The sequence below is a fragment of the Cervus canadensis genome, chromosome 15, assembly GCF_019320065.1.
Source record: "Cervus canadensis isolate Bull #8, Minnesota chromosome 15, ASM1932006v1, whole genome shotgun sequence".
Classification (NCBI taxonomy): Eukaryota; Metazoa; Chordata; class Mammalia; order Artiodactyla; family Cervidae; genus Cervus; species Cervus canadensis.
Window position 1 is genome coordinate 23,862,947 of NC_057400.1, and position 19,245 is coordinate 23,882,191.

Sequence of the window (19,245 nt, forward strand, 5' to 3'; positions counted from 1 at the left end):
AGAGAGAACTTGTTCTATTTACAAGATGCTGAATCTACACATCTCCACCTGATAGTTCTCATGCATACCTTAACCAGTTCTTCACATCTCATCATTTTTTAAGAGGAGACACACAAATACAGACTTTTTTTTAGAAAAAGTAAAAATTATCATGTTTCAATTGGAAGCTGATTCAAAATTCTCCAAAACATTGTTCAGGCCCAACAACATATGTCTGTGGGTTGAATTTGGTTGGCAGTCTGCCGGTTTTCCACCTCTTCTTGAATTTATAGCTGCTCCTAAGAAAGCAGGAGCAGGGTGTAATGATTAGAGAGAACTAGAATCCTCCAAGTAACTTCTGTGCACACAATGAATCCTAATAAATGGCTGGAGACTGACTAGCACATTTACTTTATGAAAAAACCTCCGTTTATGTATAACCCTTTCATTTAGGTCCTTCTTTTGTTTGTCTGCCTTTCACAACTAGGCTCATTTTCCTTGCTTGGAAGAACAAACTCTTCTGCTGCCAGCCCTCCTCAAAGCATTGTTTTAACTATTAAAATGTCTCCAAAATTTAACTTTCCTAAGTAATAGCAAATATAATAATCTTTAGTTTCCCTGATTTTCACAAAATCATAAAATATCGAATACAGATCAGAACATCTATACTTGTAAAGGATGAATTGTCAGAGGGCAAAGAAAAGAGAGTTTTGGTTTTGTATACCTTAGGTGGCAATAATAATAGTAGCAACAATTTAAACATGTGCACACATGCATACACACACATATATGTGTGAAATTCTTAGTACATAGGATGAGGAAATGTAGCCCAAGTGTGGCTGTATAACCATCATATGTGTTATCTCTTAATAGATGATTATCTCTTTTCCAGAAGTAGTCATGAAAATGGATATAAATGATACAGGAGGACACAGAGAAAAAGAACTACCGTTCAATAATTTTTAAGTTAAATAGGTCATCTGATAGACATTTTAAAATTCTATCATTTATGAATTCCTTTTTCACTTCAAGATGTCCAAGCCAAAATCCTATATTTTGCTTTATGAGGGGTCTAAATTAAGACAGAAATTTGGCTAAATTACTTCAAATTACAGTAACAGTTAGTTGGAACCTAGTTTGATAATTCATATAACTATCTTTTCTAACTCCTACTTCCTGAGGAGAGGCCTCTGAAATCTACTTTGAAGAAAGACAAGCAAAACAGGACTTATTTAAGTGGGAAAATATCCCCTAAACAAATCCTGGGTTGAGGTTCCTAATAATATCCCTGAAGCTCTTCAAGCAATTATAGCAACATCAGTTCAGTTCAGTCGCTCAGTCGTGTCCGACTCTTTGCAACCCCATGAATCGCAGCACGCCAGGCCTCCCTGTCCATCACCAACTCCTGGAGTTTACTCAAACTCATACCCATCGAGTTGGTAATGCCATCCAACCATCTCATCCTCTGTCGTCCCCTTCTCCTCCTGCCCCCAATCCCTCCCAGCATCAGGGTCTTTTCCAATGAATCAACTCTTTGCATGAGGTGGCCAAAGTATTGGAGTTTCAGCTTCAGCATCAGTCCTTCCAATGAACACCCAGGACTGATCTCCTTCAGGATGGACTGGTTGGATCTCCTTGCCGTCCAAGGGACTCTCAAGAGTCTTCCCCAACACCACAGTTCAAAAGCATCAATTCTTCGGCGCTCAGCTTCCTTCACAGTCCAACTCTCACATCCATACATGACCACTGGAAAAACCATAGCCTTGACTAGACGGACCTTTGTTGGCAAAGTAATGTCTCTGCTTTTTAATATGCTGTCTAGGTTGGTCATAACTTTCTTTCCAAGGAGTAAGCATCTTTTAATTTCATGGCTGCAATCACCATCTGCAGTGATTTTGGAGCCCAAAAAAATAAAGTCTGACACTGTTTCCACTGTCTTGCCATCTATTTGCCATGAGGTGATGGGACCAGATGCCATGATCTTACTTTTCTGAATGTTGAGCCTTAAGCCAACTTTTTCACTCTCCTCTTTCACTTTCATCAAGAGGCTTTTTAGTTCCTCTTCACTCTCTGCCATAAGAGTGGTGTCATCTGCATATCTGAGGTTATTGATATTTCTCCTGGCAGTCTTGATTCCAGCTTGTGCTTCTTCCAGCCCTGCATTTCTCATGATGTACTCTGCATATAAGTTAAATAAGCAGGGTGACAATATACAGACTTGACGTACTCCTTTTCCTATTTGGAACCAGTCTGTTGGTCCATGTCCAGTTCTAACTGTTGCTTCCTGACCTACATACAGGTTTCTCAAGAGGCAGGTCAGGTGGTCTGCTATTCCCATCTCTCAGAACTTTCCACAGTTTAATGTGATCCACACAGTCAAAGGCTTTGACGTAGTCAATAAAGTGGAAATAGATGTTTTTCTGGAACTATCTTGCTTTTTCAATAATTCAGCCGATATTGGCAATTTGATCTCTGGTTCCTCTGCCTTTTCTAAAACCAGCTTGAACATCTGGAGGTTCACGGTTCACATATTGCTGAAGCCTGGCTTGGAGAATTTTGAGCATTACTTTACTAGTGTGTGAGATGAGTGTAATTGTGCAGTAGTTTGAGCATTCTTTGGGATTGCCTTTCTTAGGGATTGAAATGAAAACTGCCCTTTTCCAGACCTGTGGCCACTGCTGAGTTTTCCAAATTTGCTGGCATATTGAGTGCAGTACTTTCACGTCATAATCTTTCAGGATTTGAAATAGCTCAACTGGAATTCTATCACATCCACTAGCTTTGTTTGTAGTGATGCTTTCTAAGGCCCACTTGACTTCACATTCCAGGATGTCTGGCTCTAGGTGAGTGATCACACCATTGTGATTATATAAGAGCCTTTAGTTAAGCAGCCTAGAAATGATACAATTTAAGATATATAATAATGGAGGATACTATAGTATCTTCAGAGACTAGCATTGAAAATCCAAATTCAAAACCTTAATTTAAATAATGTGGACTGCTAAAAATTTTTACTATTTTGATATTCTTGACTTCATGAAAGAAAGCTTTACTGTCTCCAAATTTCAGATTAAATTTGAATGAAAACAGCAATATTTTGTGGAATCTGTTTTATTCTCACACTAAATATCTTTTGATGTTTAACAAAGAAGAGAATGGTTTTCAAAATGTTCAGATTGATGTTGTTTTACTCAAACTTAGTACGTTTATGACATAAACAACAACAACAAAAAACACTTGATGAAAGTTCTACAATAGACCTAGGTTGCTTGTGGTATAAGCCGACTTGATTTTTCCTCTATGTAAAATAATTAATTTTGCAGCAAAAGTTAGGACTGGATATATGTTCTAGATAGCTAAACATCATATTTTAATTAATTTCAAATAAGATATTCACAGTATTACTTAAACGTACCTAGGTGTCTGTGTGTCATTGTATAGATAATATATAATTAATGCTAAATCTATGTATTAAATAATATATATTTATTTAGCTGTCTACTCATTTCTCTTCTCGCTGTTCTCAACTATGATCCACACACCACTCCCCCAAAACACCAGCATATTCCAAAGGGAAGTTTAATTCCAGAAAACTTAATTAGAGCAAAAATATTAATAAGTATGAACCTAGTATTAACAAGTATGAACCACCGGTCTTTAAAAATAAGATACTGTAGTAATTCTAACAATTTTAGGACAATGAAAATGTGAAGTAAAAAAAAACTATATAATTCTGTCAATGTTTCTCATCAAAGTTCTGTGTGCATATGAATCACTAAGGGTGGTGGCCAAACATGTTCTTTCTCAGGCTCATCCTCAGTCCTGCTAAATGGGAATATCTTGGGAAGGTACAGTGAAATATGCATGTCTATGAAGCTTCTCATACTGATCCTCGAGAATCACTGCTCTATAGCTGTCAGCTATCTTCTTTCTCACTACTAGAGTCTTTTTTTTTTTTTTTTTTTCATTTTTAGCTGAAGTTGAGTTATTTCTGACCCTGCCTCCCAAGGGAACGCTTAATGTAGGGGATCTTTAACTAATTCCAGTGAAATGGAGTTCTGTGAGTTTAATAATAAATTGTAATGAGTGATTATGGCTTTTAGTCTGCACTTAAGATACACAAATCAAATATGTTACCTCCTTGTTTACAAGTCCCAGTGCCTCAGGAAGTCACACCTTCTTCATTAAGCATTGTTTTGTCCCTGACTACAACATCCTATACTAGAAAACTGGTCATTCATTGCCTCATTCTCTTCCTGAGATTAAAACCCCACCTCTCTACTAACAGTCTCCTATGTAGGTAATCGAGCTAGCTCTGAACAAATACCCAATGTTCAGAACTCTGTAACAAACTTCCTAGCTGATAAAAATCTGCAAATCTGAACTTCTGAGGATTGCTCCTCTAAGAATGGGTATTTTTTCCTACTTGTTAAATAAAGCTTTTTATTCAACTTGTATCCCCAGTTACCAAGTATTTACCAAGACTGTAACCAGATAGTTATGTAATTATTAGACTCAATGGCACCTACTGTCGATACCTGTGGATAAGAGAGATCTCCAATATCTGTTCCCTTCAGATGTAGAGCCAGGTCCCAGGTCCTTTTTCACCTAGATAAATCACAAGAGATGACAGTCCCTTCTAATTAAAATTATATATATATATGTGTGTGTGTGTGTGTGTGTGTGTAAATATATATACACAGACACACATATATATGTGCTAAGTTGCTTCAGTTGTGTCCGACTCTGTGTGACCCTATGGACTGCAGCCTGCCAGGCTCCTTCTGTCCATGGGATTCTCCAGGCAAGAATACTGGAGTGGCTTGCCATTTCCTTCTCCAATATATATATATAAGTTATTTATATAGAAAGAACATTATCCTACCTCACACCAAACAGCAATTATTTCCAAAAGGATCACAGTTCTAAAAAGAAGTTTAAACACCGAAGCTTTTTAGAGGAAAATACATGGTCTTTGTAGCCTTGGATTAGGCAAGGATTTCTTAAGAGGACCAAAAAAGCACTAATCACAAAATTAGATAAATGATACATTGGATATATTAAAGCTAAGCCTCTACTAATGAAAAGATAAGTGAGTAAAAAGCAACCTACAAATAAAGAAAAAATCACTATTGCAACAGATATACTAAAAAAAACTTATATCCAGGATATAAAAACAGCTTCTACAAATCAGTAAAAGGACAATTTTGCACAGATATTTCCAAAGAATATCAAATAGCAATCAGCTACACAAATGAAATTTTGAGTGAAATAAGCCCAGCAATAAAAAGTATATATTCTAGGTTTCTGTTATATGTAAGTTCAAAAATAGACAAAACTTAAGAAGATAGAATGATGGTTATCATTGTTGGGGTTGGGGGTAGACAGTGACTGGAAGGGAGCTTCAGAGGGCTTTTGGAGTGCTGTCGATCTTGAGTTTCTCAGCTTGGGTGTGGTTACATGAGTGTGCATTCAGTTTGTGACAATTCATGTTACACAAACACAGGCGTACACATACACACACATAAACACACACAAAAAAACGATTTAAAATGTATTTTATGCATATGTTATTGAGCAAGAAAAAAACCATTTTTAAATGCATTTAAAAAGTTATTCTGAAATATTTATATCTTAATGGTGCTATCATTGTCACAGCGATGGACCATATTACTGTCCCATTCTCAGACATGTCCCTTTGGCACTGAAATCCAATTCAATCAATTCAGAGTTTGAAGACATGAGCATTAGGGAAAGACTAATAGGATACAATAACAAATTTGCTAAATAAAACAAATGTCAGCCACATTTTACTACTGTCGATTACTGACTCTCGTTAATTACTGTTGAACACTAATTATGCAATATGCAGCTTCCCCATATTTTAACTTGGGCGGGCCAAGATGGAGATAGAGGGAGCCTAGTGTACTGCGATCAACGCGTGATTAGATTTCATCTGCTTGATAAAAGGGCTTCGCAACTGAGTCATGTCCTTTAGGAAATAAATTCTATAGGACATGAAATTCCAGGAAACAACAATCACAGGTTGAAATGCGTATTTTTGCACTTGATACACTTCCAACAAAGATCAGAGAGTCAGGCCTGTCCCAGAGAATGAAACAGCTTGTTTTGCCAGTTTTTTAATTCTGTGACTGCCAAACAACTTGTTGGAGAGCGGATGCTTTCTCCTTAAGTGACATTTCATCATCCACTGCCCTAAGATAGTCACCCTGTTTTCCCTTAATTGATACTTGTACACAAGAGGCGGAAAATGGCTCAGCGTTTCTTGCTAGATTAGGTCAAAACTGACAGAGGAAGCAGAGAGAAGATTGCATTACTTATACCCCTTATGATTTTCTTCTGTATCTAAGGAGATTGCCATTTCATAAAATTTCTTTTGCTGCCTGAATATCACAATAACACAATAACACAAGCATTTAGTTCCTATTTGCTTTTCTTCTCTCTCTCTTTTTTTTAAAACTGCTTACCTGATCACCAGTGGGAAATTCATAAACAGTTCCACTAACTCTTAACTTTATTTTTCTTCTTTGTCCTTAATAAGATGTAATTGTGTCCTTGGACCTCTCTTCTTTAAATGCTTCATTTTGTCTTTTCTATGGAGCCTTTATTTTTTTCTTCATTTGATTTATAACCAGAAGCATTAAACCTGCCCCTGAAAGTTCAAAGCGAGGTTCCTGAAGGTTTTTTGATTTTGTTTTTCCCGGATTGTGGGGGATTCTTATCATAAGATTAATGTTTACAAATAGATGTGGTGGTATTTTTTCTGATTCAAAGTTAATTAAGAAGCATCCCATGAAAATGCTGCTGTTCATTGTGCAACCTCAGTGACTGGGGATCCATTCTTCTGGGTCTCTTTTCACCAAGTCTTTTGGAAAGAGGTTATGTCTTTAACAAAGTCATCAACAGGTCCCAGAATCTATAAGACAAGCCCACATTCTTTAATAAAGCAGTTGTGTTTCTGTGCATGTGTGCTAAGTTGCTTCCATTATGTTCAACTCTTTACAACCATATGAACTGTAGACTGGCAGGCTCCTCTGTCCATAGGATTCTCCAGGCAAGAATACTGTAGTGGGCTGCCATGCTCTCCTCCTGAGGATCTTCCCGACCCAGAGATCGAACCCGAGCCTTATGTCTCCTGCATTGGCAGGTGGGTTCTTTACCTCTGGCATCACCTAGGAAGCCCCACAGTTGTCCTAATCCAGCTCTAATCCACTGTCTGTATCTGGCTTTCCAGACTATCCACTCCCCTCTATTATGTGTTGTAGATGTTCACTTTGCTTTTCCTTGAATTTTTTTACCTCAGCCTGCACTGCTCTTGAAATCCCTTCTCTGCCTTTTAAATCCTGTTTACCATACAGTTTCAAGTGTATCATATGGTATCAATTTCACCATCATCAGAAATTGCCCTCAGACCCATTCTCTATTGCACTCTAATCAGACTCCATTGTAAGTAAGCATGTGTATGTCCAACTCTACTCCAGAATTTTTAGTAATTTTTGTAGAAACTGTGGGACCTAGCAAGTCTGTTTCTCAGGGTAGAGGCTCAATGGTTATTTGAAATATAAAATATGTTGCATTTCTCCCAGTAGGATGGAGACTAGTGGGCTAAGGTGCCCGGGGAGTGAGCACTAGCAGCATGATACTAAGGTTGCCTACCATAGTTTCATTCAGTACTTATTCTACTAAAACACATTTTATATTTTGCTTGTCATTTTCACCATTTAGGATACCCATGTGCAAAGAGAATAACTGTATTACCATTTATCCATGAAGCTGACTGCCTGACTTTGTCAGTAAATGCAGCATATCACCCAGATTTCTTGATAGAAGTTAACTAAATGCAAAGCCTTATTATAACATTTCCTATATGTAATACCTGTCCAGTCAAAGACAATGTTACCCAATGGTGTGGCTATGGTCAAATTCCTTTACTGTGATCTTCCTTTCTCATTATATTTGACATTTTTGAAACTGAGTTTTATTGCACTTGCTCTGCTTGTGAAAATGGTCTGGGGAAATTAGACTTAATAGAGATGTAGAAGCCACAGGGAAAAAAAAAAAAAAGAAAAGGAAAGCAAACTCGAAGGAAAGTGAAATTAAAATGTTATTTTGGTAAATGGCTGCTCTGGTGGAGATGACAAACAATCAGAATGCAAGTTAATTACTGACCTATCAGGAAAGTGTAGCATGGAGGTTGTGCCATACGTTACTGCCGGAGCAACCACAGCCACAAGTCATTTCCACAGGGGAACAAACAGGCTCTGCTTTACCACAGATCAACAGAAGATCTTTCTGGGGGACAGAAATGAGTTTCTCACAGATACAGTGTCTGTCTGTGGAGTTTCCACACACTCTTAGTAACCTGGAGAAAGCTCTTCCTACACATTCCGGAAAAGGAATGGGGTCATATTGCCACAGGAGTTCCTGTGTGTTAAGGCAGAGAGAACCTTGGCTTTTGGTGGTTGTGGTGACCATTCAGCTCACTGCTACAAGTGGAAACCCAAGCTGACACCCAAGGAATGGGAAAACACTGGGGCACACGCAGAACTTAGCTCTGAGATACTTCTCCTCACTAAGTCTTTAGTGGGAATCCATGTCAGGCAAGAGAGTCCTTCCATGTAGAGAAAAAATATCAAGCACCCAAAGAAAATGGAAACTTGAGGGAGACTTTCTCTATTGTTAGAACACAGAACCCTGCTAAATCCCAAGATGGTCATAAATGTGGTCATTTTTTTAAATAGAAACAATGTTTATCTGAAATGGAAATAGGCTAATGTTCATATTTTTAAAATTTTGTATGATTTTCCAAATATACTTTAATGTTGGCTTCAAAGGGTATGAAAAGCATTGCTTATTTGCAGCCTCTAACTTACCATGAAATATCCTTATTCACTGGTCCTTAGACCCACTGGCCAGAGTAAGTTATACATATTCTTTTTAAAATAAGAAATAAATTTGATCAGAAGCATTTCTATTGGTAATGCTTTCCTGGGCTATGTACTCTGGCCTTAACTAGGTTCCATATTTATTTTCCATTTCTGTATTCTGCAAACATTTATTAAGTCTTTATGGTTTTGTCAGGAAGCACAGGGACGTAAATGATGAAAGACTTACATGATCTATACTTAATATGGGTGCTCTACGATCATTTTATCCACCAGATCTCCATCAGATTTCCTTTGGAATTCTTGTTACCTTATTTTTCCAGACACAGTTTCCACCTGATCTGGGGGTCTGTGACCAAGGCAAGGATGTTTGGAGATGCAGCACTTGAGATCTGCCCTGGGACTACTTTGAACAGGCTGGGACACTTTGGGGGAAGAACCATCAATATCCTTCAACTTTAGTTTTCTCTGCTCTGTGGCACAGAAATAATTTCATAGTGTCCATTCAGTTTCTCCTAACTCAAATAATTCTTAATATGCTTTTATTTTAATGTTTCTGATGGGAAAGAGATGTCAAAAATAAACTTTCTAACTCAAAAGGGCATGCTACTCAGACTTAATGTAATTAACAGAGTGCAACAGATAATTGACAGAGCAGCTATGAAATCTGGAATTAGATGAAATTTCACATTCATTCCTGTTTAGGTATTTGCAGTGTGAGTGGGAAAATCAGACCCAAAATATCACTGAGCCAAGTCTGTTGAGCAGAGCCAAAGTTTGTGGGGCTCTTAAGAAGTGCATTCTCATCACTGTTTCCTGTTTTTTAAACAATATTGAAAGTGGAACTAGTGTAATATCACAGGCTATTCTTGCTCTTCTCTTGGTACATATAAAATCAGGAAGTCTAGAGAAATTATGAAGGCAGCCTTAAGTGATTTACACTTAAATTTCTAACTCAAGGATGTTTATTTGGACAGTTTTGTAAAATAAAATTCACATTTTAAACACATGCAAAATGAACTAATTCTTCAATATTTTCCTTAGATATCCACCATGCTTCTGTGTGCCTCCTGTAAGAATATAAATGCATTAGTCTTCATTTTTTTCTAATAGAATTTAATAACAGTGATGATGATGATGATGATAAGATGTTATAGAAGGAACATAGGAAATACTAAATAAGCATGTAGATCACATGAAACAAACTTAATATGACATATAGTTAGCAGAATGCTTGATGTTCTAAAACTGTATAGAAATAAGCATAGAAAAGGGCTTCCCAGGTGGAGCTAGTATAAAGAACCCGCCTACCAATGCAGGAGACAAAAGAGATATAGGTGCAGTCCCTGGGTTGGGAAGATCCCCTGGAGGAGGGCATGGCAATCCACTCCAGTATTCTTGCCTGGAGAATCCCATGGACAGAGGAGCCTGGCAGGCTATGGTCCACGGGGTCGCAAAGAGTTAGACACGACTGAAGTGACTTAGCACACATGCACAAGCCTAGAAAAATATTGTTGATTTTACGATATACTCTACCAAATCTAGAAACTTGAGTGTCAGTGAGAAATGAAAATACAGGTGGAACAACAGAATATGATTTCAAAACCCTATGCATATTCTTGGAATCATAACATAAAAAGACTCTCTGATTAGAGCTCTTCATTGTCTCTCTTAACACATCCTGAAATTAATACTTCCAGGTTCCTGGAATTATATTCTTCCCCTGATGCTGGAAGCAAGTCATGATGGACCCTGGGGTTTGAGGGTTTCTTTCGACTCATAGTTGGGCAGACTTTATAATGGAGTTTGTTCCCCTAGAAACTTCTTTCATAAAGACTCAAAAATTAGAGTACCATGGCAGGCCATCACATCCCACAATTCCAGGAGACACCATTTACTAGAATACAATCCTGATCTCCTATCCTTAGTCACAAATGCTGCCTGCCTCTACATGTGCCTAAGAACACACACGAAGTAGAATAACCAGAGGTCTTCTACTATAAGATGTGTTCCCATGTAGCCAGAAGAGTTTCCAGTGTGAGACTCAGATAAATGGTTCCTGAGAGTTAATGTGAAATCTGACTAATCATTTATGGTATTGTGTTAATTGCTATAATCACTCCTCTCCCATATATACATCTAGGTGATTCACTGAGCAGATGGATTAAGTAAAAAAATGTAAGTAAGAATTGATGATGGCATTTCAGAAATATTGACCCTGTGGTTGAGATGGGGCCTAAGTAGATGGGACGGCTTTGGCAGTCAAAATGTTAAAAGGATCATAGTGTTCAAGGTAGAGAAAAAAGAATATTAGGGTGTGGGCAAGGGGAAAATGGGAAAGTTGAAGGAGTCTAAAGAGAAAGAACTGTAAGTGGGATCTGAACATGACTTGCAAAATTTGGTGTAAAACAGCCTTATCCACTTGGTGTGAGAGGTTTCTAACAGGATGAAAAAGAATAAATCACCTCTGAACCCACAGAGTACAACAGTTAGAAGTTTCACAGCCACCAGTGCAACTGTCATTTCTGGCAATTATATTTCCTTCCTCCTCTGTCCTCCCCCTTCCTCGGTTCCTGCTGAGGGTGAGGGGGTCCTGCTTCCCTCTGTCTTGCACTCAATTCATCCGTACAAGATGTTTGTGTATTATGCCAAGGAAAGCCCTCTTCCCAAATTCTCTTCCTCAGAGTGTCTAGAATACCTTGCCTCCTATAGCACTGGTTGGCTTAGGAGGGTTGAGGCTTTCAGTTAATCCTTCAGCCTGATGAGAGGACAGCAAGATAATCAGACTTACCCACATGGAGACTAAATGCCATTTCCTTCATGAAATCCAGCACTTGTCTTTTCCTTCAACTTCTTTGTACTGTAGGTTTTCTTCATAACACATGTCAAAATTTACCTTATAATTTTGCAATTATTTGCATACCTCTGCACTACCAAGTCCTTTGCCCAAAATGCCCAACTGGTCTTAATTTAGCTCCAGCATTGGCTGGTCTTCTTTTGCAGACTTTCTGTCTCCACACCTCACCATTCCACCAGAGTCTAATGCCATTGCTTCTCTTCCCACCTGGGTACAACTCTTTTCTCATTTAATTTGATTTATTTATTTAGCACACTCACTGAACTACTGTAAAGCACTTGGTTGAAGCAAACAAAAAACAAAAACACAAAAAAGAACGTCTACTGTAGTGTCTGTCACTTAGGAAAGTCTCAATAAACCTTAAGTAGGTAATTTATTTTCTTTGAGGAAGAGGAAGTTTGTGTCATTTTCTGTATTCTTCTTAGAGCAACATGAAACCACCATATTACAAATATGAGAATAACTATGAATAGTATCAAGGGAATACCTTTGTAAAACAAAATACAGAAGATGTTGAATAAAGAGAAAAAAATAATAGTGCAATGTGTTTTCAACAAAATATGAACTGAGGTCAGTTGGGAAAGGAAGTGACAGCTAGAGGAAAGAGTGAGAGAAGAGAAATAGCATTAACCAGTGTAGGGGGAAAGCAGCTTACAGAAAGATCTAAAGGAGGAATTTTGAAATTCCTTCCTGCAGATTGTCCCCTAGAAAACAGGTGGGGAAGCCAGATAAGAGTCTTTTTAAAGAAATCCAGCCTGTTGACGGAAACCCATCCCCAAACAAATTATGGGTTAATTGTGAAATCAATACAAGAATGCAGATGTTGATTTGATGCTGAAATGTGTGCAGTCTGAGGAAGCAACATTTCCTATAAATGGCACATGGTGAGGCTATGTAAATTCAGTGGCTTCACGCTTTTGGTCAGAAGATAGTGGCTTTAGCCAGAGTATGTCCCTCACCAGTGTGACAAGCACACTATCTTTGGAGTACAAATCCAATGAATAATGTGGAAGATCAAGCCTTGAATGAACTCCAAGGAGAATCCAGATTCTTTTAGAAAAGATTTATGTGTTTAATCCTTGATTATCCTCAAGCATCATCCACATCCCTTGGGCATTAGATCATACCAAAGCATTTACATTGCTGCCTATTTGCCTGAAACTTTGGAGCTCTGTAAATCTGCTGTAGTACTTCTCCAGCTCCCAGCTCCCAGCCCAGCGGTGTCGGAAGTGAAAAGGACGGTGCAGATCATAGCAGTACTCTTGGCTGATCATGCACCCTCACTCTCAGTTTTCTTCCAAAGATAGAACAAGGGGCCATGGACCTGTTCAAGGTCATGAAGGTGGACATTAGAGACTGCTGCCACTATAAGTCATCATGAGTTCTTTTTATGCAACTAGTCTAATTATAATGAATCCAAGGTCTCCATCACAGTCACAGTGCCTAGATTCTCATTGTTTCATTCATAATTACTTCATTCACTGAAACTCTGAAAAAAATCATGCTTTTATTAGTAGCACTTTATCAATGTAAAAAATCCATAGATTTGCTTTATTTTGAAATAACATCTTCTTAGCTATGAAAAATTGATGGCCTCGATAGTAAATAATACACAGAATAAAACCAGAAATGTATTATCCTGTACTGGGGTATATGGAAAAATAACTATTCATATCATCTGCCTTTGATTGCATTTACTTTTTAAAACACACTGATATATTTAACCTTCTATATCTTATTCTAGTTATATATAGAGGTAAGTTCCCTTATGCATACATTACTGGTCAGATTCGATCCATTAAAAAATTCTATTAAATGTAGTTCTAATCATATTTCTATGGAATAGTGAGGATAAGACTTCCTTATTTTATTACATCAAAGTTGTATTTCCAATGTTGTTGAAAGAGTCTTTTTATTCTCAATTAAATAAGTTTTTAAAATATGTCACTCATAAGATTATGAAAATGAATATATTTTAAATAAATGAAAATAAAATAAGTAGAAAAATAATTTGGTTCAGGAATTCTTAATACAACTATCCTGTAAACAACTTAGTTGAGACTTTCCCGGTAGCTCAGACGGTAAAAAATTCACCTTCAATGCAGGAGACCCAGTTTCAATCCCTGTTTCAGGAAGATCCCCTGGAGAAGTTAGATATTACTAAAGTACAATGAAGTGCAGTTGTTTAAAGTGTACAATTTGATCATTTTTAATACTTGTATATAGTTGTTAAACGATCATCACAATCAAGATAACAAACACATCCATCACCCCCAAAAAGTTCTTTGTATCCAGAGTCTACCCTGTCCCTAGACAATCTTTGTTTTGTCTGTTTACTTTGTTAGTTTGTATTTTCAAAAATATTGTATAAGTGAAACCATAAGTACTCAATGAGAACTTTTTAGGAAGAGGGCTTGGAAGTTTGCAATTCATCCATGTAGTTGCATGCATCAGTAGTCCATTTTTTATTGTTGAGTTATATCATGTAGATAAACCAGAATTTTTCTATCAGTTCATCTGTTGGTGGACTTATGGGTCGTTTGTGGGGTTTTTTTTAGTGAGGGGGTAAAATAAATATTCCACTTCTTTGTGTTCACTGTCCTTAAGAAAATTTTTAGTCCTTCCAATGCTCATTTTTCTCCTCTATAAAAACATGAGTATAATGTGAATATCATAGGAGCTTTGTAAGAATTAAACCAGCTAAATGCCTGGCACATAATAAATACTCAATAAATGTTAACTTTCTTTGAATTATCACTCAGTTGCCTAATTGGTATCAGTTTTTCCTGATACCACTTTTCCTCCCATTAAAATGCTTTTATTTTTTCCTAATTATTTTCATGTCCACTCAACCAGAACATTGCCACAATTCTAGCCCGGTTGTCTGTCCAACCAATGTAGAGGTACCAATACAATTAGCTCCTTAAAATATAATTCTTCTTTAGGATTATATTGACTTCTAAAACTGACTGGTGACAGATTTTTCTAATGTTGTACCCACTTGACCAGGTTAGCGCTGAAGCCTCTATATCGGTGAGAGATGGAGGCAACACTCAGGCTAGAAACGGGTCTGTTTCTAGAAACTTAGAAGCTATATTTGCATTGCAAATGTTCTATTTTAAATGAGTGGATGTATTCATTTGAGGAACTTGTGGGCAGGAGCAGCTGAAAAGGATTATGTATTTGGGAAGCAACTAAAAGCCCTCTTGGTCCACCCACCCAATTTATTTTCTTTGTTTTCTTTTTCTGAAGTATTCTTGTTTCATAGCCACTCCTTTAAAATTTGCCCACGCTGGATTTTCCTGGCTGAAGCAGACTCCTTCCAATAAACTAAATGTAAATAAATAAATAAACAGTGTTGTTGTGTTGATTTTCTCTTCCTTCATAAATATTATATCCAATAAGTTATTAATACTAAATCTAGTTCAGTTGGCAGATGGCAGTGGACAAAGGAATTTTAATTTTTCCCTGTGGATATTCCAAGTAGAGGTGGGGGCTAGGACTCTGAACCAGGCTAATGAGGCCAAGCCAACATATTTGATAGTCAGTGGGACCAGCTTGGTTTGCTCTAAAGCCAATTTTATACACTTAAATTTGACCTTATTCACAGTTTTTTTGGTTTTTTTTCCCCCACTAAAAAAAAGTTGCCAGTAATGGTATCTGAAAGTGGTGTGGGATGGGGTGGCTAATAGATCAAAGACATTGTGAATGAAAAAAGCATATACCCTGAAGATGCTTAGTTGGCAATAGCATTTCCATATAAGGGAGATCATATTGTATTGTCATTAGGTGTTTCTTAATCAAATTAAGGAGCTACACAGAATTTGAGTGTATTATATATGAATTGAAATCCTCTGGCATGCATACAGTCGGAATATAGAGGTCCCAACTGATAAAAAAACAAACAAAAAAACACACTGCAAAGTAACTAACTTCTTCTTCACCACTCAAAGAGGCAGAGACTTTATGCCATTTTTGTACCTTAATGATGAATAGAGATGTCCACTCCACCAAGAGTTTTTCATAGAAAATTATGTATATTTAGAATAATATAATGCTTTTATATTTTATCAGGATAACACTGTAATATGCAGAAAACTACAAATTCTGATACCCCTGTGGAAACACTGAATCCCACGCGCCAAGGCACTGGAGCTGTGCAAATGAGAATCAAAAATGCCAACAGCCACCATGACAGGCTGAGCCAAAGTAAATCTATGATCCTCACCGACGTTGGGAAGGTCACTGAACCTGTAAGTCAGATACCCCAAGTTCCCTGATATAGAATTTTATAAAAAGTAAAAAGAGGGAGGGGGGCTAATTAGCCTTGTTTTATTTGTTTTTCTAATGTGCATGAGAAAACTGTTTTTGCAATGCATTTTATCTTGCCTACTTATAATCATAATAATATCCCCAGTTGCAAAAGAAGAGCTGGGCTTAATCCAGAGTGATAAAGTGGATTTGGAACTAGACCGAAGAGCACCTTTGACTCATTTTAAGGGCCTCCACTATCATGCTTCAGTGTCATAAAAATAATGAGGTTATGCTAGCATGTGGTGTTTGTACTTCCAAATACAGTACATCACTTTGAAGAGCCAGAGGCTAAAATTAGCTAAGAATAAACTGAGAAAAAATATATTTTTTAAATGTGAAAATCTCTTCCTTAAAAATCTTCCAACAATATATGGTATTGGAAATTTCAGTCTGATTTGGAATGAGTTTGAGCAGTGGAAATGGTGTGGCAATTTAAGGTTTGGAGAGGAAGCCATTTTGTCTCCATAATGTGTCATTAGGAAGATTTGAAATAAAATAGTTAGAGATGAACTCTACTGCCAATTGTGTCCCTGCCCCTGCACTCATCCTGAGCCACTAAACATACTGATTGCAATGAGTCTCCTCTGGTTAATTTTCTTCCATAATGGTGGTAACTTGCAGCTGAGGCCATAGGATGTTACAAAATTATTTATGCAATGTTAGCCACTCTTTTGGACCCCGGATCTGTTTTGTTGCTCACAGTGAGAGCAAGAGCAAGAGATAGGTTAGCTGGGGATGGCCTGTGAGTCCCAGTCACCCTGCAGTAACATGTGAGCTATTAATTGAGTGTTCTGTTAATATCATAGGGGCCTATGAAATATTCAGCTCCCTAACTGAGTTATTAAATGAGATCAACTTGCTGAGTAGCATGTTACTGATTATATTTATTCCCTGTTTTTCACTTGAATTTCAAATGCAAAATTAACCCACCACAATTTCAGGAGCCTGAGGAATTATATGATTGTAACTCTTCTTTCTTCAGGTATTATAGACAGATTTAGCATGAGGAAGCCAGTGATTATATTTTGGAAGTGAGAAATATATCCCTAGACAAGGTTCTGAGAGAAACATTTTTCTTTCTTTCTTTTCTCATTTAAAAGTATTGTCTGCTGGGAGGCACAACACAGTCAGCCTGACTTTGAAACCTGCTAAACCGTTCCTCAACCATGAACTTGAGACAGTGGTTAGAGTAAATTATTGGAATCTCTATAATGTATTATCAGTAAGAACTGTACCTTTGAAAAAGTTTAAAAGTTAAGTATATTTAATGATGCCTAACATATTTTATTGGCTGTGTTTAACAAAAGGCACTATGCCGCAGTTGTTTTTGACAAGCATGAAAACATCACAGCATGAGACTGCAAAAGGAATTATGGAGAGAAATTACAAGTGATCCATCTCTCAATGAATTATCCACCTCAATAGCCCGCAGAACTCAGCTACCAATTAACACCTACTTTATTACATGTTGGGATGTACTTAATAACTTTCATGTGTTTATGCACTATTACCTTGACTGATGCCTCTTGTACAATTAGGCATAATTGGCATATCAATATGCAAAAGTTAAAAGGATTAACCCTCTTAAAACTAATGAGCATTTCTGTATCCAGCTGCTAAATGAGACAAAATTAGCATTTTTCACTTTTGGGCAGGATTTTATCATGCAGTTTCTCATTGTTGATATTACCTTGTTACATAACTTTAGTTTGGGGGGTTGTATGCTGGACTGCTGGAGAATCAGAGTTTTCCAAAGTTAAATTAGCTATAATTATCCCAGCTTTTGTTTCCGCATTCTTAGCCTCGGCAATATGTATTCCTCGATAAGGAACAAAAATAAAAGTTACTTTTGGTTATGTGTGCTCAGTGCATAATTATATAAAAGGGGTATTTTAGTGAGGATATGTCATTTCACCAAGAAGACTTGGCTCAGAGATACTGTATTGAAAGCTTGCCATGGCACTAATTTTCTTTCTGTCTCAGTTCTTTTCATCTCTTTTTTCCATGCACAATTTTCTGACTAGATACTGACAGAATGTAAAGTATTTTGGCATATTTATTCAAACAAGCCTGTTAAAGATATCTGCTCAAGCTAAACTAAGAACTTGATTTTTCAGAAGTTGGAAGTTGGGGTAAGGTCAAGGGGGAGATTTTGAACTTAGGAAAAGTGGGCGAAGATATACACTAAAATGTGTGCAGAAGTTCACACGTAGCATGATTTTCTGTAACAGAGACAAATACATTTAATCTGTACAAGAAAAAATTGAGTATTTAGAAACTGTATATGTATTATGCGCCCTATTTCATATATTTGACATATGTATACTATTCGTTACTGGCACACCAATTATGCAAATTAACAAGGACTTAGAGTATATAATAATACAATCTGATATTACATTACTATGATTTAACTTATTATAAAAATGATAGTAATTCTAGGGTCAGATTTATTATGTAATTTTGTCATTAATTTATAAAGTCCTCTTTTTAAATTTGATTAATTAAAGTGTGTATAGTAAGACTGTAAGCTCAGAACATAATATAAAACTCTCATATATATGTCATAAGAGCCTATGTCCTTGATGTATTAAATCGAGGAGTATTTGAAATGCCAATATAAACATTTATGCAACCCTAAACTCTGCAAACACAGGTGAATTTACTTGTTGAATTAAAAGTTTCTATTGCCTAAATGCTGCAGGGAAGCATTCCAGTAAAACAGGTATCAATAGTCCATTAGTATTTTATTGTTGGCATGCATCATTTTCTTTAAACACCAAAAAATCATTTTTATGTGGTTCATAAGATTGACGCCTTTTCAAAATTCAAAGAGGCCACTTTGCTTTCTAAGAAATGTTGGCGAGATGGAAAGTTTGGACATGGAATGACACGGTTAGTAAGAAAATTGCGTATCTGTGAGAATGATCTGGAGGTCTTGGTTTGGTGGGGAGGGAACGCTCTTTGGTCTCAGTGATTTGTTATCTCTCCGCCCCTGCCCCAAGCTCCAGAGACCTCTTAAAGGTGGACTGATGGTTTACCCGAACGTGCTAAATACAGAAGCAGAAGGCTGAGTGAGCGTAAACAGGGGCAAGTAAAGTGTGGGGCGAAAAAGGCTAATGTGCAATCCAGCGAATACCTAATACAAAAGGTTTAATGTGACTTTGATGTTATTTGTAAGAGGGATGC

The 19,245-nt window shown here is 37.0% G+C and overlaps 1 protein-coding gene across 2 annotated transcripts in view; it reads left to right on the top strand.

The window, feature by feature from the left end:
- ARHGAP15 (Rho GTPase activating protein 15) overlaps positions 1–19,245 on the top strand; it is a 685,399-nt gene that overhangs the window by 15,692 nt on the left and 650,462 nt on the right. The window contains exon 2 of one of the 2 annotated variants that reach the window (XM_043487890.1): positions 15,817–15,995. In XM_043487890.1, coding sequence (XP_043343825.1) covers positions 15,831–15,995 — 165 coding nt within the window. In that variant the 5' untranslated portion in view covers positions 15,817–15,830. Of the gene's footprint in view, positions 1–15,816; positions 15,996–19,245 lie in introns of those variants that run through there. The other variant, XM_043487891.1, reaches the window with a different exon arrangement.